The 24,094-nt window shown below is 39.0% G+C and overlaps 1 protein-coding gene across 1 annotated transcript in view; it reads left to right on the top strand.

The window, feature by feature from the left end:
* Nucleotides 1-24,094, top strand: part of Syt9 (synaptotagmin 9) — a 176,318-nt gene that overhangs the window by 42,627 nt on the left and 109,597 nt on the right. The window contains exon 2 of the mRNA XM_071616964.1: nucleotides 15,392-15,743. Coding sequence (XP_071473065.1) covers nucleotides 15,392-15,743 — 352 coding nt within the window. The remainder of the gene's footprint in view (nucleotides 1-15,391; nucleotides 15,744-24,094) is intronic.

Here is a 24,094-nt window from a genome sequence, read left to right as displayed (position 1 = left end):
ATGTCATTGACCTCTTTTAGCCTATCTCCTGTCCACTGAGTTTTAGTTCATGTTGTTCTTTTCAGGCAAATACCCCTATCATCTATTTTCTATTATTTTACAAGAATCCTAGCACATCTGAGTATGTCCATTTACTTTCCAAACCCCAGAATCCCATGATATAGAAAACATAGTAGATTTCACAAGCATTTCCAAATAAGTGAGTGGTAAAAATATTCTCTTAAAGTACTCCTCTCCCCCTCCCCCAGTTAAATACTTTATGGAGAGACCAAATAAAAAGAGAGGAAAGAGGAGCAAGCCTGATTATGATTCCTAAACCCCTCCATTATACAGACAGCAGGCTCAGGTGCAACAGGCTTTGAAGGAGAGAAATTATGGATGCAAAAGCTAAAATCCAGCTTTGAGTGTTCATGGCTCCAGTTTCTGTAGCCTCAGCAGTCCCTGCCCCATCTGGCCAAGGCAGAGGTGGTGATGCCACTGTTAGGAGGAGCTGGTCACACCCATGAGACAGCACTTTGCAAATAGAAGGTGCAACAGCAAGTGTTCTCTCAACACTAATTTTAGGCCAGCTGCTTAGTTACATAGGCAGAATCATCTGGCAGCCTTCTGAGGAAAGGATCTGAGGATCAGAGACAAGTCCTATTACAGATAAGCCTTGCTTCGTGATAGTTGCAGAAAGATGCAACTAACGCCATTGCCAGTTTTCATGTTCTAATTCATTTAACTAGCCCTGGGGTTTCTTAGAGTTAAGGCAGCTGCATGCTCTGTTTACCTGGCTCAGTACCTTAATAATGGTATGGCTCCTGCAAGCCCAAGTTAATGCTCCTTAATCCTTGCAATTTTCACCATAAGCCAGTGCTAAGAAAGCACCCTGTCTGCTGCAAAAATAAAAGGGAGGAATGGCCCTAAATTATAGCCTCCAGTTGGATAGCATTCCTTGACTTGTGGTCACTAATGGGAATTATTATAATGGCTTCAGCCTGAAATACAGACATTGTGTTGAACCTAAGGTCATTTGGCAGTTTTATAAGAACCACAGAATGTGAGAGCCACATCCAGGCCATAGTGGGGCAGTGATTTACTCATGGTCACAAAATATAAGTGGCACAAAGCTGGTCCTACGTCTCTTGGAATATGCAAGATCTTTTTCAAGCTACTATGTAAATTGAATAGGTAGTAACCTGTGTAGTGTGCATGGTCATACACAGAAACCCTTGCTGCCCTTTTCAACCAGTGAAATCTGTTGAACCCAGATTACTTGTGTTTCATTTTTGTATATGTAAAGTGGTCATAAGTAGGACTTGGTTCAGGGCTTATCTTGGTATCTTAGTTTGTTCAGGCTGCTATAACAGATTACCATAGACTGGGTGGATTATAAACAACAAAAATTTATTTTTCACAATTCTAAGGGCTGGGAAGTCCAAGATCAAAATGGCTGCACATAGGGTGTCTGGTGAGGATTTGCTGCCTGGTTCACAGAGGCCATCTTCTCACTGTGTCCTTCCATGGCAGAAGAGGTGAAGGATCTCTCTGGAGTCCCTTGTATAAAGAGACTAATAATCTCAACACTTTCCATAGGCCCCACCTCCTAATAGCTATCACATTGAAGGTTAGGGCTTATACATATGAATTTTGAGGGGAAAAACTAATCTAGAATTAAAAGTAAGATGTATTGAAGTCCCTTAATATCCATGTTCTTCACTTGAAAAAATACATTCATTATATTAACTCTAAAGTCTTAAAGCAGGGCTGGGGATGTGGCTCAAGCGGTAGCGCGCTCGCCTGGCATGCGTGCACCCCGGGTTCGATCCTCAGCACCACATACAAACAAAGATGTTGTGTCCGCTGAAAACTAAAAAATAATAATAATAAAAAAAAAGATCTTTTAAAAAAATAAAATAAAGTCTTAAAGCCAAAGTCTAATGTAAATCAGATATGGGTGAGACTCAAGATAAGGACAGATTACTCTTCCAAATATGAACCTTTGACACCAGATTATAAGCTTCCAAAATACAGTGGAGGGATGGGCATAGGATAGGTATTTACAGTCCAAAAGAAAGAAAGAAGAAAGAAGTAAGAGAGTAAGTCAGTCCAAATTGCAAGGAAAACTCCAGGAGGTCTTAAGGCTTAAAACAGTACTTTTGGCTCAGTACTGTTCCTTCTAGGACCCGTGGGCTGAGGTTTTGCCTTCTGGACCACTGGGGCAGTGGCCCCTCCTTCTAGACACAGGGAGCTCTTACCTTGCTTCCCCAGCTCTGCCAAACATGAATTGAACCTCCAGGCTTCTTCCACATGGCCCCATATGCCTCTGGGCAGCTCTGTTCCCAGGCAGCTCTGGGTGAGGCCATATGGTCTGTTGAAAGCAAGGCTGTGACCCCCCTTTTGAATCCAAGGGGTAGATTGGGTGATCTCTGAATCTTCTTCTGGATCATTTTTCTCCTGTTATGAAAAATAGGATGTGTTTCCAGCTAAATAGGTCTGTGGTATCATCCTGCAAAATCCAAATCCGACAGCCTTCATTTGTTCCTGCCCATTACCTTCCCCTTCATTCAAACTGTCAACTTTCTAGTTGAGGTGTCTGTGGTGCACACTCATATTAACCTACTTGTCAAAGGTTTGCTTGGCCGTATCCTTAGTGTCCTCTTATTTAACATGCTTTCTCATTTTTTGAAATATGGATATCCCCAAAATTTTCCAAATCTCAAAATTGTAGTTCCTTTTTGCTTAATAGTAATTTTGTCTTTTGTTAAAATGATTTCTTTCTTCTCTAATTTTATTCTTTTAGTCAGGAGGAGCCATACTGTCAACATTTTGCTTAGAAATAACTTCAGCTAAATATCTAGCTCACAAGTTCTCCCTCCCACAAAACAGTAAAGCATGAACACAGTTTAGCCCAGTTCTTTATAATAAGTGTCATTTTTTTCCCACTAGTTTCTGATAACTTGTTCCTCATTACTGTCTGAGACCTCATCAGAATAGCCTTTACAATATTTCTACCAACAATCTGCTCGTGTTTATTACTTAGGTATTTTCTGAGAAGATTTGGGCTCTCTCTACAGCTCTCCTGTTCATTTTGAGTCCTCACCAGAATCACCCTTAATGGTCCATTCAGTGTAGACCCTTTCAAGTACACATCTCAGAATTCTTCCAGTCTCTACACATTATCTTGCTCCCACATTTCTAGGGTTTTGTTCTAGGGTTTTGTTATACCGTGCGCACGCACACACACACGCACACACACACCGCCAACACACCACTTCTTAGGACTAATTTCTGTCTTAGTCATATGAGAAGCCTTCTCTGAATTCCAGACATGGCTGCATACCTCTGACTTCTGGGCTATAGTAGTTCTCAGTGAATGGTGAATAGCAGTATGGAAATTCTTTTGACTAGTAGTTTCTTGAAGGCAAGGACTAGTTTTATTTATTTTGACTAATAGTTTAATTCTTAGCAAATATCAGTTGTACAATAGGAGGTCCTTCTCTTTCCTCAGTAATTCAGTTCACTAAGCACTGATTGAACATCTCTTTTTTGCTTGGTGCCAGCCCATTTTATAAAGCTGCCAAAGGCCTCACTATTTTGTAACCAGTCTTATAAGGATAAGACTGGACATGAAGTAGCTTTATCCTAAGATACATCATGGAAAAACAACAACAAGCATCACAAAAGCACAGTAACTTCTTTTCATTGAGCACCAGCACCTTTGTGAGTATTCATTACCATCCTAAAAGGCAGAGATTATGATCCCAATATTACTATAACAAAACAAGATACAGAGAAATTTATCTAAGATTATACAATTAATGTTAGGGTGCAAATCTTGACTTTGCGACTCAAGAATTAGGAGGAAAAAAGAAAATAAAAGAGGATCTAAAAGTGAAAAACAAAAGAATCTGTGTTCACAACTACTGTGCTGTGTTGCCTATAGTATAATTACAGAGCAATGTCTCTGCAATATCACATTTCCCAGACAACTTCAGTTCAATCATTTAATCACCAAAGCATCTCATTTTAACCTTAAATCTATTGCATGCTTCTTTTCCAAAATGCATCAGCATTACTATTTAGAAAATACCCTCTAGCCTACTGAGGTGTGTATGGAGCTAAATTCTCCTTCACTCGATAATTTCAGAATTATCGAGTCGTCAGAATTATTCAACAGTCATCCTTTCTCTTCTCCTCTTCCTCCCTCCCTTTCCTGACCTTTCTTTGTCTTCTATTTATTTTAATAGACTTTATTCTTAGAGCAGTTTTAGGTTCACAGTACCATTTTAATTTTTAATAGCAAAAGTGATATATACTCATTGTATAAAATTTAACAATACTGAAAATGAAATATTGAATGAAGACTTTGTAGTCACATGAAAGAATATCAATGAGGGAATTCTCACATGGAATATACTGGAAGATCCCTAAGGTCCTAATACAGTGTTTCTCATTGGTTGTGTTCACTGAAAATCTCATCATAAGGTTGTCTGATCTTGCCTGTTTCCTCTATCTAATTATATTACCACTTTCTCTGTAAGGCACCATGTGATATCCTCAAGTTCCCCATGACCTGATTTCCGTAACAAAATTTCCCAGTGTTATCTTTATTAGGCCCCCAAGGAACAATTGTCTTAGGATCAGGAAGGTATCTTGTATTCTGAACACACACACATATATTTCATATATATCTATATCTACACACACATACACACACAGACACACTCTTGATTAGATTTACTCAGTGTTATCTACAGGCCATCTGTATAAGATTCTTCTGAGATTTGAGAAGATTGTTAAAAACAGAGATTCTGGACCTCACCTAAGACTTCTTAAAAAAGAATGTCTTAAGGTTGGAGTCAGGGATCAACATTTGCCTTTTACCAAAGAGTGTTTTATTTTTACTTCCCATTAGGAAATTGCCAAACATATATATTCAAAAGTTGAGAAAATAATACAATAGCCTCCACACATTCAAAACTAAGTTTCAACACATTAAAAAAAACAGTTTTAGTAATTATCAACTCAAGGTCAATGTGATCTCATCTATAATTTGAAGCAAATTCCAGACATCATAGCACATATTTCCATATGTATCTATAAAACATAACCACAATTTGATTATCACACCTAGTAGTTATTAGTGATAAGCTCTAATATCATTAGATTTCCAGTTCAGATTTCCTTGTTTTATACTTGTTTCTTAACTGTGTAGTGATTTTAGTTGCTTAATAATATAACTGCTCCAGGCTGGACTGCCTCCTCTCTGAGACTTTGTTTCACTGGTTTTCTGAGTTGAGGCAATTTTTCCTGCTATTGCCATGCTTCTTGCTCTTAGCTGTGGTATTATAAAATATTCCTATATTGTGTCTTCTGTTTCATTTTAATCTCTTCAATCATCCTTTAATAAGTTATTATGATAGATCCATGGAAAGTGTTCATTCTAACTTCTTGCAGATCTAAAACTGGCTTTTGCAACTCTCATACTTTCTTAGTAACATGTTGGGTAGAGAATTCGAAATTGAATGTAGTTTTTTTCTTAGAAGTTTGCAGACATTATTCCATTATCTGCTATTTTTGATGAGAAGTCCAGTGCCAGTATGAGAACATTTCTTTGTGTCCTTATTATTTTTGTCTCTTAAGTTTTGTGATTCTGTCCTATCTTAATGCTTTGAAATGTCACAATAATGCATCTAAGGTATTATCTTATTATAAATGATCAGAGCACTCTGTCAATTTGTCCTTCATTTCTAGAGAATTTTTAATTTTTCCTTTGATGATTTTTACCTTCATTTTCTCCTTCCTAATCTTTTGGAAACTTTTGATATTAGGCCTCCTATGTGAATATTGTACAGCCTTTAAATTTTGCTTATATGTTTGAAGTCTTGGGTTGTTTTTTGTTTTGTTTTGTTTTGTTTTTGTTTCAGTTAAGTTCCTTCATTTTAACCTCTTGAATATTTCTTTTGTTTAGTCAATCATGTTATTTTATTTCTAGATCAGAAGGATCTCAAGAGTGTCTTTCTGGTTACTGCTATTGCCATGCTTCTTGCTCTTAGCTGTGATATTATAAATCTCAGTTCACAAATTAATTTGCCTCTTACATGAATTTGTTTCATTTCAGGGTCCATTTGCTCTGATAGCTCAGCATGGTTGAACACTTTTAATCTGCTGATTTGTTCTGTTTGTCCCATGACTTTACAGTGCTCATGTGTTCTTCCTGGCCCTTCACACCTTAGGGTGATAACTACTGTTTCTTGGTCCATATGAATCGTATGGGCATTCAGGCTTTTGACTCATTAGCCAATAATTTTTGCCATTCCAAATTGCCATAATTTTTGCACTCTTTTAGGCTTTTATGGAGCCACTAGAATTATATATGTCCAACTAGGATATTACTGAATCCAGAGGTCCAACAGAGTGCTGTGTCTGGTGTTGCAGGGACATTGCTGTGGTATATCACATAGGGTATGACTGGAGCCTAATTGCAGCGCAACCTATTCCATATCGCCTCCCTGGGAAAGATGCATTCCACATAGCTGTTGGTACAGTTTCATGAACCATCACCCCCCACCAAAGCAGAAGTACCTTCAGGGATCTAAATCAAAACTGGTATGCTATTCACCTCCTTTAATCCCTTCAGCACCATGTTGTTATTTTTTGATCCTTGAATGAAAGAACCAATTATGCTGTTCTTATTCTGTAGAAGAATTATCTCATTATTTTTATTGCCACTATTTTCTTTCAATTTTTGCTGTTAAATATGCTATATATGCCAAAGAGTAAATGTAATGAATACATATAACCTTAAGATTAATAATAAAACAAATAATCACATACTTACCACCTAACTTGAGAAATAACTTCTTTCAAAAATAAAACTATTCTGTGATTCTAAACTGATTCTCTATCTATTTGCTGAGGTCCTGGATCTGAGGTGGGGAGTACGGCCATAGTGACTCCTACTTCTTTGTGACAAGAGGGACAAAAATCACAAATATAGCATCTAACAGGCACACTGAACTATTTGTAACAGAATTCCTGATGATTACACTTAGTGACTTGTGTGGCAGTGTATACCGTCATTGGTTTCTCCTGTCAGGTGTTCCTTGGCTCACTCCTAACTCACATGGCATCTTAATGCAAATAATAAAAATCAACTCTTATCATTTGTTAGAATTTTTTTATAATAATCATATGCACAAAAATGTGGAAGACTATGAATGTGACTATCACTCCTCGAGAGTTTATAGTCCACAAACCTATGCAACAGTAATTCAGGTTTGGCAGAAGGGTCTACAGCACTGCTCCAATGAGCTTCATCTTTTAGTGAATGCCTAGTGTATGCCAGGAGCTGTTTGAGATGCATTGAGTTTTAAAATGGACAAGATCTCTGTTGTCATGGCTCCTCGTGCCTGAGCAAGCTGTCTTTTGAGTGCATCAGCTAGAAACCAGCTAATAAGCTGGAGTTGTTCTTGAGGAGGGTCGGGGGCCCTCTGGTTATAAGTAAAAGTGGGCCGAAGGCTTCAAGTTATTTGGCATGTTGTCTATGCCAAGCTAAATCCTGAGAAGTCATGTTATACTAAGCTGATGAGTTCAGACTCGTGGGATTCTTAAGTCCAGGGTGACCATATGTCCTAGTTTGCCCTGGACAATTCTGGGTTAAGTATCTTATCCCCATGTAGTTATTAATATAACCCCTTTTCCCTCTTTAAAGTATCTCAGCTTTGGACAGTAAATATGGACAGTCATGCCTATTACTCAACTTTTTTTGCCATGGCAACAAATCCCTTCAAAATCTTAGCAACTTAAAAACCAAATATTCAGGTTTTGCTCACAGATCTGTGAATTGCTTGCAGCTCTGCAGTAGCCTGTGGGTCAGGTTTAAATTTATTTTTCATTTTGGACTTTGGGCCTATGCCACAAGTCTTTTTATGCTACACAGACAAACTGGAAGATCAGCCCTAATCTGAGAACTCTTATTATGCCTAAGGCAAGAGCTCTGGTGGAATGGACCATACCCACTCACCTTTCACTAGCCAGATCAAGCCACATGTCCAGGACATCAGAGGACTGAGATTTAGGCTGGCTCCTGGGAGGGGAACACGGTGGCAGGGGAGAGTGACTATTTAGTGGATTTAATACAGTTATCACCTCACGTTCCTAAACCTTACTGCCTCCCAGCATGTCCTTCCTTTAATCTTTGCTAATAGTTTCCAAACCAGGTCTATGTCAGGACAAAGCTGAAGTAATTAGCAGTTCACGGGGAAGGAGTTTTGCTTCCATTTGGATTACAGAATATATTCATGGATTTCACAACTCTACAGAGCCTGTTTTGTTTTTAAAATCTATTGAGGGGGAGTGGAAATTGGTATTTTGGGGGGCAGCTTGATTATCTGGAACCGGGTCTCCTCCTTCCTTGTGTACCCAGCCTACCACTTATCATAGGAGTCTGCAGCAATAAATTTTTTACTCTGCTGTGTGAGCTGTCAGCCAAGTGGAGCCTTCGGTCAAATCATGTTCTTCCTCACCCCATATTGGGGCTCTGTGAAGTGTAGTTTGTAGTACATTTCACTTTGTCTTCACTGACTCTTATCCCTCTCCCTCGTCCTTGCACCTGATATTTTAAATTTTTATTTGTGCTCAGTGTCCCTTCATTTGTCTTTGTTAGGTGTTCAGCACTGATTGGCTTTTCCTAAATTCCAGAAATTCTGTAAAGTTTCTGGCTCAGTGATGGATTGATGGTACCCTTCCTTGTTTTCCATTGCTTATCCTATTTCAGTGGGATTTGAAGAGACAGAAGAGACCAAGATTTGTACCAGCTCACCCATGTTAGAACCAGAACCCAAATGTTTTCAAATAGAGATGTAATATTGTCTCACCACAAGGGCAAATATTGTTTGGGAGGCTTTTGGGAGATCTAGTAGATCCATCACTAAACTGGCAGTTGGTTTTTTCTCAAGAGCAATTTTTCATGAAGCAACAGTGCTGTCATTTGGTAAGAATGATCAAGTGCCGTCAAAGTAATGTTCCAAAGCACACACATGGTAGCTGATCAGCTTCACTCAGTAGGTAAGTGGCTTGCTTGTAGGAGGATCCGTACATGCCTCAGCAGTTTGTCAGAGATCATAGAACATTGATGTTGCCATGGATAGTTAAAATTATGAGGATGAAATCATCTCTGACTTTCTCCTTCACTAGAATGTGAATCTGTGAAGGTATGGAGTCTGTCCTGCTCCCTATTGTAGATACAGTATCTCCAAAGCCTAGCATAATACCTGTTACTGTGGACATTCATAAAACTTTAATGGAAGCAATGCAGATAATGATGGACAAATAGAAGCAAATCCCAGGAGAGTCATTTGGGCTCCTGAGTATAGTAGAGTGCAGGAAAAATAAGTAGAAGTGGCCTTTACAGTAATAGTGCCAGAAATGATTTCAGGTTGAAATCAGCCTCCCCGATTCTACTGTAGGTTGGGGTGGAAACCTAGGAAATTGGGCTCTGTACTGAAAGTTAGGAACACAGGCATTGGCTACGTCATGGCTTCAGGACTGTGGTCATGTACAGTTGCAATCATCACCTGCCATGCCCCTCCCCCTTACCACTTCAGTGCATGCTTGTCAACCTCTACTATCACCTCCGTACTGACTGTAGCTTGGGATTTTTCTTGCCACTGAAGCTCATGTTGCCTACGCGTGCTGTAGCTTGAAAAGTCAGGCATTTAATGCCTTTGAGAGCCACCCTCAAGTCAGTGACTAAAGGGAGTTTGTAGATAAGCAACCCAAGTCCCTCTTCCCTTGTGTGGGGTAATTCTGAGTTGTAAATATCCTCCCTGCAGGGTTACTCTCTAGTTCTCCTCTCTTTCCTTCTTCATGTTTTCTTCACCTTCTAAATAAACTTCTTGCTCTTAAGTAACTCATTTCAGGGTCTGTTACTTGGGAAACTCAAATTGTGACAGTCTGCCCTGGGTCCTGAGAACCTGAACACTTAGTGGTAGGTATTCTTGAAGCACAAAATTCACAGAAGTCTTGGGCTCTATTTTTTTTTTTTACTTTCTTTTTTAAAAATTCTAATTTGTTATATAAATGACAGTAGAATGCATTACAATTCATACTGCACATATAGAGAACAATTTTTCATATCTCTGGTTGTATATAAAGTATTTTTTATCCTCATACCCCTCCTTCCCTCTCCTTCCCTCTCCCACCATTTACCTACCTAGGGTTTATCTATTCCCCCCCCCCCCCCCGCCCCACAAACTCAGTATAAAAAGCCTCCTTATATCACAAAAACATTTGGTATTTGGGTTTTTGGGATTGGCTAACTTTACTTAGCATTATCTTCTCGAACTCCTTCCATTTACCTGCAAATGCCATAATTTTATTCTCTTTTAATGCCGAATAAGGTTGATTCCCAAGTGTTTATTTTTTTGAGGCTGTTGTAAATGGGGTACTTTTCCTCATTTCCCTTTAATAGGATTTGTCATTGATATACAGAAATGCCTTTGATTTATGGGTGTTGATTTTGTATCCTGCAACTTTGCTGAATTCATTTACTAGTTCTACAAGTTTTCTGGTGGAATTTTTGGGGTCTTCTAGGTGTAGAATCATATCGTCGGCAAGTAGTGCTAATTTGAGTTCTTTTCCTATGTGTATCCCTCTAATGTCTTTTGTCTGCTAATTGTTTTGGCCAGAGTTTCAAGAGCTATGTTAAATAGAAGTGGTTAAAGAGGGCGTCCCTGTCTTGTTCCAGTTTTTAGAGGGAATGCTTTCAATTTTTCTCCATTTAGAATGATGTTGGCCTGGGGTTTAGCATAGATAGCTTTTACAATGTTAAGATATATTCCTGGGGCTGGAGTTGTGGCTCAGTGGTAGAGTGCTTGCCTAGCATGCATGAGGCACTGGGTTCGATCCACAGCACCACATAAATGTAAAATAAAGATATTGTGTCCACCTAAAAAAACTTAAAAAATAAATATTTTTTAAAAGATATGTTCCTATTATCCCTAGTTTTTCTAGTGTTTTGCACATGTATGGGTGCTGTATTTTGTTGAATGCTTTTTCTGCATTTATTGAGATGATCGTTTGATTCTTATCTTTAAGTATATTGATGGGATGAATTATAATTATTGATTTCTGTGTGTTGAACCAACCTTGCATCCCTGGGATGAACCCCACTTGATCGTGGTGTGCTATCTTTTTGATATGCCTTTGTTTTCAATTTGCCAGAATTTTATTGAGAATTTTTGCGTCTATGTTCGTTAGCAATATTGATCTGAAGTTTTCTTTCTTTGATGTGTCTTTGCCTGGTTTTGGAATCAGGGTGATATTGGCCTCATAGAATGAGTTTGGAAGTGCTCCTTCTTTTTCTATTTCATGAAATAAATTTGTAGAGTACAGGTATCAGTTCTTCTTTATAGATCTTGTAGAACTCAGCGGTGTATCCATCTGATCCTGGGTTTTTCTTGGTTGGTAGGCTTCTGATGGCATCTTTTATTTCCTTGCTTGAAATTGATCTGTTTACATTGTGTATGTATATCATCCTGATTCAATTTGGGCAACTCATATGCCTCTAGAAATTTGCTGGTGCCTTCGATATTTATTGGAGTACAAGTTTTCAAAATAATTTCTAATTATCTTTTGTATTTCTGTTTGTTGTGATATTTCCTTTTTCATCGTGTATGTTAGAGATTTGAGTTTTCTCTCTTCTCTTTGTGAGCATGGCTAAAGGTCTGTCAATTTTGTTTATTTTTTCAAAGAACCAACTATTTGTTTTGTCAATTTTTTCAGTTGTTTCTGTTGTTTCAATTTCATTGATTTCTGCTCTGGTTTTAATTATATCCTGTATTCTACTGCTTTTGGTGTTGACTTGTTCTTCTTTTTCTAGGACTTTGAGAAGTAGTCTTAGGTCATTTATTTGTTGACTTTTTCTTTTTTTAAGAAGAAAGGACTGAACTTCATGCAATGTACTTTCCTCTTAGTACTGCCTTCAAGTGTCCCAGAGATTTCAATATGTTGAATTAGTGTTCTCATTTACCTCCAAGAATTTTTAAATCTCCTCCTTGATGTCTTTTGCAACCTATTATTCATTCAGTAGCCTATTATTTAGTTTCCAGCTGTTGGAATAGCTTTTATTTTTTATTTTATCATTGATTTCTAATTTCCTTCCATTATGATCTGATAGAATGCAGGGTAGTATCTTAACATTTTTTTGTATTTGTTAAGAGTTGCTTTGTGGCATAATATATGGTTTATTTTAGAAAAGGATTCATGTGCTGTTGAAAGAAAGTGTATTCGCTTTTTGAAGGATGAACTATTGTATATATGTCAGTTAAGTCTAAGTTAATGATTGTATTATTGAGTTATTTATTGTATTATTTGTTCAGCTTTTGTTTGGAAGATCTAACTAGTGATGAAAAAGGTGTGTTAAAGTCACCCAGAATTTTTGTGTTGTGATCTATTTGACTCCTGAACTTGAGAAGAGTTTGTGTGATAAACATAGATGCTCCATTGTTTGGGGCATATATATTTATAATTGTTGTGTCTTGTTGGTATATAGTTCCCTTGAGCAGTATGAAATGTCCTTCTTTGTCCCTTTTGATTAACTTTAGCTTAAAGTCTACTTTATTCGATACAAAGATAGAAACCCCTGCTTACTTCTATAGTCCATGTGAGTGGTATGATTTTTCCCAACCTTTCACCTTTAGCCTGTGGATATCTTTTCCTGTGAGATAAATCTCTTGGAAGCAGCATATTGTTGGGTCTTTTTTATTTTGATACAATCAGGTAGCCTATGCCTTTTGATTGGTGAGTTTAGGCCATTAACATTCAGGGTTATCATTGAAAAAATGATTTGTATTCTTAGCCACTTTTGTTATTTAACTTGACTTGGTTTTTCCTTTGATTAGCTTTCCTTTGGTGTAATACCTCCCTCTGCTGATTTTCATTGTTGTTTTTCATTTCCTCTTCATAGACTGTTTTGCCAAGTATGTTCTGTAGTACAGGTTTTCTAGCTATAAATCCTTTTAACTTTTTTTTTTTTTAATCATGAAAGGTTTTTATTTCATCATCCAATCTAAACTTAATTTTGCTGGATACACTGGATATAAAATCCCTGGTTGGCATCCATTTTGTTTCAGAGCTTGATATATGTTGTTCCAGGATCTTCTAACTTTTAGGGTCTAGGTTGAAAAATCTACACATAAACTAATTGGTTTTCCCCTATATGTGATCTGATTCTTTTCTCTCATGGCTTTTAAAATAAATAGTTGTTGTTAAGATGTTTATAGTTTGGTCACAATGTACAGAAATGATGACCAAATGATTATTATCTACAACATAATCAGTAGGTTTGTAAAAGTGTTTACAGTTTCTGATGGTGGACAAAGATTCAGGGGTGAGGTGTAGGAAGATATGCTGAGAAGGTATGAGATGAGGATATAGAGTTATTATATCTTAGGAAGTGTGAAAGAGAAATCTAAAGAAGAAGGTTAGTAGCAGGAGAATAGAGAGGTAGTCATTTTGGGTAGTCAAGTAAGAGGGAAGACAGTAAAGAACATAAGACAAACACACATATATATTAAGAAAAATAAAAATGTTAAAATAGTAAAATTTGGAGAGAAAACAAATAAACAAAAGGAATATACAACACAACTGTAATATAGTATTCAGTTGTCTCAGTCCTCAGTGTCCTAATTCCTGCAAAGTACTTGGTTTCATATATGTTGGGGTTGTGAGGACTGGAGAATAAAGAGAGAGAAGAAAAAAAAATCTCCGAAGGAAGAAACAAGGATTGTTTTGTTGGAGATAAGTATCTTTCCTGCTTCTCTTCTCATCCAATAGATGGTGTTGTCTGTTCTTAGTTGGTATCTCCACCCTCAGGATGGTGGGGGTTACCAGGGTGTGAGGGTTGGTCTTGGGTGGAGGGCACCTGGAAGTGGCACCTGTCAATGCAGTTGGGAGACTGCACCTCAAGGATCTCCTTTGGAGTCTGCTCCTTTGACATGGGTGCTGGGTCTTATCTCCTCATCTTGCCTGTAGACCTCACAGTTCCTGCCCTCTAAATTAGTCTCTAAAGTGTGTCTCCCTTACCCTTTCCTTTCTTCTTTCTAATCAGGAACCTTTCTCTCCAGGTGTCTTGTGTGTGCACTCTGGTGGCTGCGCACCTGTCTCAGAGGGCTATTTGTATTGGACAGTCACTCTGCTGATTTAGCGGCTGCTGGGAATTGGGGGGAATTAGAAAATTATGGGTACATGGCTATCTGGTGTTCCAAACTGGTAACTGCCCCGACGAAAGATGGTGATGGAGGTGATCCAGGATGGAGGCAGCTGCATTCAACCATGGGGTGTCGGGTTGGGTGGGGGGGAGCTGGGCCATGGCATTGTGTAATATGTTCAGAGATGATGCAGTGTTGCAACTGTCGGCTTTCTGCAGAGCCTGTGATGTCCCTAGGTGCAGGCAGGCTAACCCGAGTAGGGGACTATGGCAGTAGCTATCGAGTCCCAAGACGGAGGTGACCAGGGGAGCCCCACATTAGTAGATGGGGGTCCACACAGGAGTGGCAGCCGAAGTTCCTATGCATGGGTAGTGGCTGAGTGTCCTTCCTGGGAGGCGTCTGGGAATTCTGTGCTGTTGCTGATGTTGGTGGTCCTTCTGAGGCACCCGCAAGACCTGCATGGGCTAGTAGTCTGGGAGTAGGGAGTCCTTTTCTAATGCTGAGGCCTGGGGCCCTGTGCAGCATGGCGGCTGTGATTCTTGTGCCAGGATCAGCTGTGGAGGGGTCCTCTATTGCTGTCTGCAAAGCAGTATTCCCACTAGTTGAGACCCAGGTCTCAGAGCAACACAGAATGCTGCCTCCCTCTGGCCTGCCATCTTGGATCCCACCTTGAGCTCTATTTTGCTTAGATCTTTTAAAATTAATAGCAAAAGTGAAAAAAAAAAACACCCTAGTGTCTCTTGTTTTAAAAAAATTGTAATTTAATTCCCAAATTGCATTATATAGCTCTCTGAGATGACACAGTAATTTTAAATAACAATTGCAAGTACCCTGCTCAGAAAATGTTTTAACGATTTGTGCTGCATGTAGGATAGGGTCTCATTCAACTTGCGGAACATTTTTCCTCCTCCAGAATATAACCTGTTTCTTGCTGCTGCAGGCTTCTCATTGTTTCTATACACATCCTGCGTGTTATCTTACCTTCTCTCTGCTTTTGCTGGTCCTCTGGTTTGCGTCCAAATTCTCATTGTTATTGCCCCAGAATCAGGTGACCCTGCAGCATCCCCTAGCCTGGCCTCCTGCAATCACCACCTTAGGAATAAATGGATGAGACTGTGATTCTTCTCACACAGTGCAATGGATATATATTGGAGGCACAATCACACTGACCTTTGATCTTTGCTTCTTTTCAGATATCTCAGTGAGCCTGCTGACCCTCGTGGTCACTGCCTGTGGTCTTGCCCTCTTTGGCGTGTCTCTCTTCGTGTCTTGGAAACTCTGCTGGGTTCCATGGCGAGAACGAGGCCTACTCTCTGGTAGCAAAGACAACAACCAGGAACCTTTTAACTGCACGGACACAGAGACCAATGAGCAGGAGAACAGTGAGGACTTCCTAGATCTGCCCACACCCTGCCCTGACTCTTCCATGAAGATCAGCCACACCTCCCCTGACATTCCCCTCTCCACCCAGCCGGGGGTTCAGGAGAACTGTGCCCATGGCGTCCGTGTGCAGCGCCAAGTTACAGAGCCAACCTCATCGGCTCGGTCAGTAATGCCCACTTCCTTTCTGATATGCAAGGCAGAGACCACCCTTCCCTTTTTTGTCAGTTATGGCATTGAATAGCCAAGAAGCATGTAACCTTTTAGATGTCCATTCAGTATCAGAAATATGAGTATGGGAAAACTGTGCTTCCTGTGAGGAGTTAGTTCCTGAGTGCTACTTAGTCTCTACCAAGTCCATAAAAGTAATAGCTAACATTGTTAGAACTTATCATGTATCTAGTATAATGTATAAACATTATGTGCATTATTTTATTATAACTTAAAACTTTGATATGGATGCTATTATCATTTTATTTTATAATAGAAGAAACTTAAGTCGAGAAGATTAAGTAACAAAGTCAAGCACCCAAGTCAGGATTTGAACCCTGGTTCAACCAACACTAGAACCTGAGCTCTTCCTTCACTACTGTTCTCTGCTGTTCTCCTAGAGCTGCAGAATTTATTCACTGCGTCTCTGTCCTGGCCTGGCCTAGGAGTCACAAATAGTCTGTCTTTAGACTCCACAATGTAGCTGGAGGTCTTTGTCCATCTCCAGCCTTTGTAAGGCCTACAGAGTACCTAGAAACCTTGGGTTACTCTCTTTCTATTGTTTGGGTGCTTTGCACTCTTAAACAGTAGAGAAATAATGAAGGAGAGTAATGAAAATCATGGGCTCTTAGGTCTAATGAATTGATCTATTATTACCTATATGTGTAACATTGAACAAATTAATGTCTGTATGTGCCATTTCTTTTATGTGAGAAGTAGAATAATACCAACTTTGAGGTGATTTTTAAAAGGAAATGACAACATACACTTACACAGTCTGCACCTAGTAAGTGCTGCCAGTTTGCTTTTTGTATTATTATCACTGTTGTCATTGAGACAGGCCTGTTCTCAACTCAGATCGCAGAAAGGTGGGTTTGAGGCTAAACAGCCAATTCTAAACCACTGGATATAACAGCCTAGTTTTAGTAAGAGACGTTAGGGAAAAAAAAAAAAAAAAAAACACAGAATCACCTTTCTTTAAAATGAAAACATTTGCTTGGGTAGTAAAGGAATAGTATGTTCTATTATTTGGACAGTATGAACACAGTTTGGGGGTGTTTCAAGAAATCTTTTATTCTGTAGAAACAGAAATAAGATTTTACCCTTTTCTATGTTAATCAAGTTTATCCTAGAGGCTCTGCTCATTCATATTCAGGGGGATGGAATATGACAGTTTACAGTTTAATTTTTTCAGAAACCTGTTTTAGCATCATTTCCAATTCTGAACCAAAGAGCTAAACTTAAAATATTTCTCTGTAAGGAAATGGGCGGTTGTTTGCCATTTGATTTACAAGAAACCCTCAGATTTTATCACTAGGATTTCTCTTCAGATTTAAGACTTAAATATAACTAGAACTCTGTTTGATGCCATCATGGAGTTCATGCAGTGGTGCAGATTCATAATAAAATCCTCTCAGTACTTTAAGATGTGGAGCCTTTTAGATGAGGATTCCAGTGAAATTGTCTTCTATTTGGTTCTTTTCTGCATATAATTTATCTTGTCTGGGTTCCTCCAACTGTTTTTATTAGATTTGATCTGAGCACTCTGCCATATAATTGTAATAAACTGATACCAATAATATCACTATAATTATCATATTTATTCTAGAAAAATATATGAGTACCCTGTGTATCAAAAATATAATTTGCTTAAAAGAGAAAAACCGTTGTTATCTTCCCTACTGATTTGTAGAAATTGGGTATAAGAAAAAAAGAGAGAGAGAGAGAGAAAAGCAAAGGAATTATCCCTGTAAAATGAATTTTACATTTAGATTTATTTTAGTTTGGGAGACATGCAATTAAATTATCTTTTCTGATGGCCAAAATCAGGTTTAGCAATAGCTGAACTGCTGTTAGAAAACTAAATTCTTCCCAGCTGCATTTGACCTAGTATTAAATATGAATTTGCATCTTTATGCATTTAAAACATTCATACTTAAATTACTACTGACCTAGTTTTGTGGGTTCTGTTTGCAGATACATATCTTTGTCTAGTAGTGTATGGTCCTCTGGTTCTTTAGTGATTGTGTTGCATTATAAGAACACACACACACACACAAACCTTTTTCCTGACAAAGGGGGAAAGCAAATGAAATTTCCTTCATCTCCAAAACATTTTTAACATTCTTTTTTTAAGTAACATATTTGAGAAGGGGAAAAGTACTCTGTTGAAATGACCCTGAGTAGTCTGTTCTGCCAGCTGTTATTTCTTTTACCTTCTTTCTCATTATGTCCTTTCCTTTCTCACTGTTTCTGTCCCATAGCAGTTATCACTTGTTGCAGGGTTCTGAGGATACCTCTTTGGCCCAGTTGCGCATATGACTTAGATTCCCATTTAAGGACATCCTCCTTGTCACCATGATTGCCATAGCTTCTGTCATAGCATTTACACTGGAAATCTTAACTTTTTTCAAATTGGATACATGTGGCTCATACCAGTGCCATTTGGAATACCCTAAAGATGAACTTTGTTTTATCTTCAAATGTTTCTGGTCAGGATGACTTTCTGTGGTTACAAGACCAAGCATGTAAGATTCTGTGTCTAGTTAGCTCAATTACTATTAAAACTATCTAAAATTCCTGTTAATTCTTTTCAACTTGGGTGAAATCTCTCTGTGTTAATGATTTAATGTGTTGGAAATGTGTATATCTTCATTTTTCAAGAGTTTTTCAATACCAGAGCTTTATTATAAAGGACCCTATCCCAAGTATACAAAAATCTCTGGTTCTCCAAAATAGAAGGAACATTGAAAGGCTGTCAAATTCATTTCCTCATTCATGTCTCAAGATGAAAGTCCATCCTGGTTATTTAAGCCTTCTCAAATTTCCTGTATATAACACTTTGGTGCTATGAAAACTGACTGGTCGTATCACAAACTTCTTAACATGTCTGTGAAGGCCTTGCATGGTATTGGCAGAGCCTCTCCTCCTACCAGATCTTCCATGTTGCAAACCCCAGTGTACACTGTTTACGTGGACTCTGTAGGAGGCATTGCCTATAGAAAGCTCATCACAGTCCAGCTACACTAGCTGGATCTCTCCTGCTTCCTTCAGTATACCAAGCCTCCTGCTACATAGAGACCTTCACACCACTGTTCCCTCAGCCAGGAATGCTTTTCCATTATCTTTGCCTTTCCTGGATCCTTTGCAGCTTGAATGTCCTAGCTAAAATATCTCCTGCCCACAAAGGTCTCCCTGACACCCCACCTGAAAGATGCATTTTGTCCTGCACTCCCTCCCACTCTTAAGTTCTCATGTTGCCTTGTTTTATTGAACACTATTTCTATGTGATTATTTATTGCCTATACTCCCCACTAGACAAAGAGTTCTGTCAACTCAGAGACCACATCTATATTGTTTCTTTTTCTGTACCTGGTGCCTGGTATATAGCAGATTTTTTTTTTCCATGAATGACTGATAGAATACATTGATCAATAGCAGGCTGCTTTTCTCTTGTTCTGCTGTCAATAATGGCAAATGGCCAGAAGTATAAACTGAGTAGGGCCCATAATGGTGTGAGACTGGCAGAAGGCCATTTTTCTCAGGCTTCACATTCATTAAGAGTCTCCCATTTAGACTTTTGACCTTATTTCTGAATTAAGCAATCCACAGACGTACAGAGATGCAATGACAGGATTGAAAGAATAAGATAACTATCACATTTTAAACTTGGGTCCCTTTACTGGCCACAACTCTCATAAGTAGTACACAAAGATTAAATGTTGTAATCATGAGTAGCACGTTTCTGTGAACCTATGTTTTTGTGTTGAGAGCAAAAAGCTTTTGAACTTTCTTCAGATTTTAATAAACTAACAACTTAAAAAGTGGAAGTTGCCTAGACCTATCTCAACTTCCATGAGACCCTGAAACTAGATATAAATGTGTATTTTCTCTACTGGGATTTAATTTTCAGAAATTGTTAAGTTCATGGTGTTTGTATACTTACTATAAACACGTGTACTAAGCATCTGTTATGTGTCAAATTCTCTATTAGGTTCTGGTATTAGAAAAAAATATAGTCCTCCCTTTAAAGACCCAAAAGAAAAGCATCAGTTACAAACATTGAAGTGTTCAAATTGTTCTTTAGAAGATTAATTTGAATGCATAAGATATGCGGGATAGGGCAAAGAGTGGATACAGAAGGCTAGTCCAAGCCTGTCATGGGAACAGTGGGAATGGAAAGACACAGATGATATGAGTGACTTTAGATAAGGTGTTGGTGGGCAGAAGTCTTGCCGGTTATGGGGGATATAGTATTTGACAGTGACACCAAGGTTTCTAACCTGTTTAACTTGGGAAATGGTGTGAAGAAGCAGGTCATACTTCAGTGTATTGAATTGCCCTTGACCACACTACTCTACTGGCCCCAAGGCCTGATGCTTGATGCCTTCATTATCTCATTCACTAGAGAAGCCCAAGCCAAGAAAATCTCAGGTTCCCATTCCCTCCTGTCTTTGAAGTGTATTAACAGCCCCTGTCTAGTTCTTCCCTTTCTATGTCTGCTATGGTTTAGAACAACCAAACTCTTGCCTCTCCACCACCATGGGAGTTTCAGAGAAGATAAACAGCGTCCTGTCTCGAGTGTTTCCACACTTCCTGCCTTGACTAGAATGTAGTCAAGGAATCAGTGATAGTTCTGAAGTTACAGTTTGATTCTGTCTTGTCTCTCCTTGGACCTTGAAGCCTGGCCAACACTAGTACCCCAGAACCAGGGAAGGGATAGGTCTGGTTTCACCTCTGAGATGAGGCCACTGAGGTGAGGGAACACGGAAGAGAGTGCACTTGTCCATGGTTGTACCTTAAACCCAGAGATGAAAGGGATGTTGGGAATTCTAAACACTGGTTCTTATAAAGCCTGGAATGTGAGATGTGGTGGACATATATGTAAAGGGGTATATATGATAGCTGGGCTTATATGAAAACTGCTGGAGTCAAACAGCTGAAGATCCTCTTAGAGAGCTGAGACCTAGATGAAAATTAGTTAATTTCTCTCTGGACGTCTACAACATCACTTTGGAAGAGAATAAGGATGAGGCTAAATTAAATAGGCAAGCCCAGCTCAAGTACCATCTGCTCCATGAAAATGTCCTAAGCCAGAGGACTTTCATTCTCCCTTTCTGCTCTCAGGCTCTCTAACCCCTAAGTACTGACTTATCCCCATCTGCCCTGCTTTACAGATCCTGGAGGACTATCTCCTCGCTTGCCTGACCTGTTATTTCCTTCAAGGCATGGATTATGCTTCTCTATAACTTCCGCTCCACTTGACACCTTCCTTTGCATTTGTTGAATTACAGTAATGTCCTCTTTCTTAAGATCTGATGGACATAGTTGGCTATTTGGGTGATGAGTCAGGGCCTGATACTAGAGCTGGGACTGGTTAATTCACATATGAGAAAAGGAAAGAAGGAAAACCTTTTTGGCTCTGGGCTCCTGCCTCTTCCTTATTCATGGCTACAGCTCAGCACAAGGCTTAGATTGCTTCAGGTGTACAAGTATGTTTTGGAGTTTATTATGGGAAACCCACTTTACAAAATTTGTTAATTATATTTGAACTCAAACTTTCAACAAGCTCAACCACAAATCTTCCAGTTCAGGTCTTTTTCATTTCTCAGCCAAGTTCAGTCTTTAAGTTCTTTTCCCTGTCTCTTCCATGATAGGAAATTGCCTCTGCTGCCCCTGAGAGAGAACGAGAGGTGGAGGAAGCTGAGTTTAAATCCCAGCATCCAGCTTCTCTGTAGCAAGTTATTTACAGAGGAGACTATCTTTCAGCTTTCTGCCTCCCTCTCCCACCATCCTTGAGGTTTACTTTTTTCTCTTTCCATTTATTGTGCACTTTGAGTCCTGAGAATACCAAAATCCAGGATCCCCACATCTACTCAGAAAACTGTGTTTTGAACACAGATTCCCCCTGACCATGATCACTGAATATCATAATCGATGTCACTCTGTGATATTAAAGTTCCAGACCTGGTCCTGAAAAACCTCTTGTATACTGCACTCAAAGACCACCTCCATTGACCATTTAGAAACCCCCTCTTTTGGGGTGGAGAGAGCTCAGGTCATAACACTATGTTCGGATCATTCTTCCCTCTTGCTTTGGATTTGCTTTTTCTTCCTGCTTCCATTTCAGTAGCCTATAAAAGCTATGGAATATTGATTTTCAATTTCTTCTACCTCATCTTCTCCTTTGTGTCCCTGGGGCAGCCTTCCTGCTCTACTTTCTCATCTCTCAGCCCCTGGAGCTGTTATGTAGGAAGTAACAAGTTACCCAGATTCTCTGGCTGTTCTGAACTTCTCTGTTCTACCCCTTCCCCCAACTCTAGTAAACTCAGTGCTGCCTGAAAGGAGCCCCAGGCAATGAGAAACTGCTGTGCCTGGTTAGTCTTTGCTATCTGCTTTAAGCCAGTACCTTACAGTAAAATTCAACTATTTGCCCAGGAGTAATTCTGAATGGGGAAAAAGTATTGGGAAATAAATTAGCATGTAATACATTTGGTAGGTAATAGTATTCATATTTGTGATTGGTTTTTAAGAAGAATCTTTGGTTATATTGAAATTTTGAATATGGGTCTTCGTGGGCAATCAGGTACTTGGAATGAAATTTTATTTTGGCCTTTGAAGTACAAATCCATTATGCCCTCTCCACCTCACTCCCTCTACCTGCTGGCAATCCATTGTGGTTAGCAAGGTCCGAACATGTAGTACTAATTTCTCTGCACATTTTGTGTCTAAGAAAAATGCACATGTACAACAGAATATGTTCCATTTCTAAGTAGCCAAATCCATGTGTTTTAAATTTAAATTTACTTGGTAGAATTAGTCCTACAGACAAGATTTAAAACAAAACATTGCTGAGATGTGATGAATACATAGCCATTTAAAAAAAAAAAAAACTCAAAGGTGACATTCACAGAGACTCTGCTCAGCAGCCACCCAGGGAGGAAAGGGCCGCAGAGTAGCTGGGCCTGGGAGACATAGAATTGTTGCTACATCAGACTCCAATCCAAGAAGGAGCATCCAGTGGATCTTGAAGGTGCATTTATATTATGTAAATCAGTACCACTAACTAAACAGCACCTAGAATAGTCCATACAAATCCCCACTAGTTAGTCCTATTAACTAATCCCCACTCAGGTTTGTGGGAATTGACTGAGTACCAAAGCTTGGGCCCTTTTTGGATCTAACCCATATAGAAAAATCAGTAGCAGAGGAAGATGCCACTGGTCCCATCCTCTTCTTGCCTTTGTTGCTTCCTGACAATTCTTTTTGTCCACAGAGGCTGATAGAGCAAGATAAAAGCTCTGCTCTAGCACCACACTGGTTCTAATTCTAGACTAGGGAATGGCCTAGCTGTACTAGTGTGGAAAGCCAGTTTGGTCACTTACCAGCATTTGCCTCCTGGACCCCTAAAATCATGAGACGCAGAGAAACCTTAAGAATGTGGGTTTCTCTGGAAGAAATTGAAATCTCAGACCACACGGTTTTTGCACATTAAGGAATGTTTGTAACTGGGGTGTATCTGCTTTTGGGGGACTATGTTTGGTGTCAAATATAAGTGATAGCTCTGTGACAGTGCTCTTGTTATACCAGATGGATAATTAGTGATCAGGAGGATATTTCTGGAGGAAGAGGAATGTTCATTGTGACATCTGTGAGGTTGAATAATTTCAACCATGTTTTGAGGTCTGTTTATCACATCTTTATGTCACAATGTAGTTGTAAGAAAAGAATTAAAGATAAATACCAGTGTTTGCTCTGCCTCTCCACCTCTTTACTAGTCCCTCAGAGACATCCTGGCTGTCCCTTTTACTGCAGACTATTTTATTTAATGTTATTGAGTAGCTACATATAACATAATATAAAGACTGTCAACTCGGGGCTGAAAACAAGCAAAAATAACCTAAAACCAACTTTGTGCCAGGTGCAGTGGTGCACATCTGTAATCCCAGCAGCTTGGGAGGCTGAGGCAAGAGGATCACAAGTTCAAAGCCAGCCTAAGAATTTAGTGAGGACCTAACCAACTTAGCGAGACCCCATCTCAAAATTAAAAAAAGGGGCTGGGGATGTGGTTCAGTGGTAAAGTGCCTTTGGGTTCAATCCCTGGTACCAAAAAAAAAAAAAAAAAAAAAAAAAAAAAAAAAAAAACCCAACAACAACAAAACCCTTTTCAACTTGTGAGGATCCATACAGGTAAAACAGGTTTTAAAGAGAATTTCAGGGAAACTTCTAACTCAAACCAATAAGCTTATAGGATGAAAAGTAGACAAGTAGACTCCATTGGCAAATATTTAACTTGCAAATATCAA

Source organism: Marmota flaviventris, chromosome 9 (assembly GCF_047511675.1).
Source record: "Marmota flaviventris isolate mMarFla1 chromosome 9, mMarFla1.hap1, whole genome shotgun sequence".
In the NCBI taxonomy this organism is placed as follows: Eukaryota; Metazoa; Chordata; class Mammalia; order Rodentia; family Sciuridae; genus Marmota; species Marmota flaviventris.
Note: the sequence above shows the minus strand (reverse complement) of the source record. Positions and strands in the feature narration are given on the sequence as shown.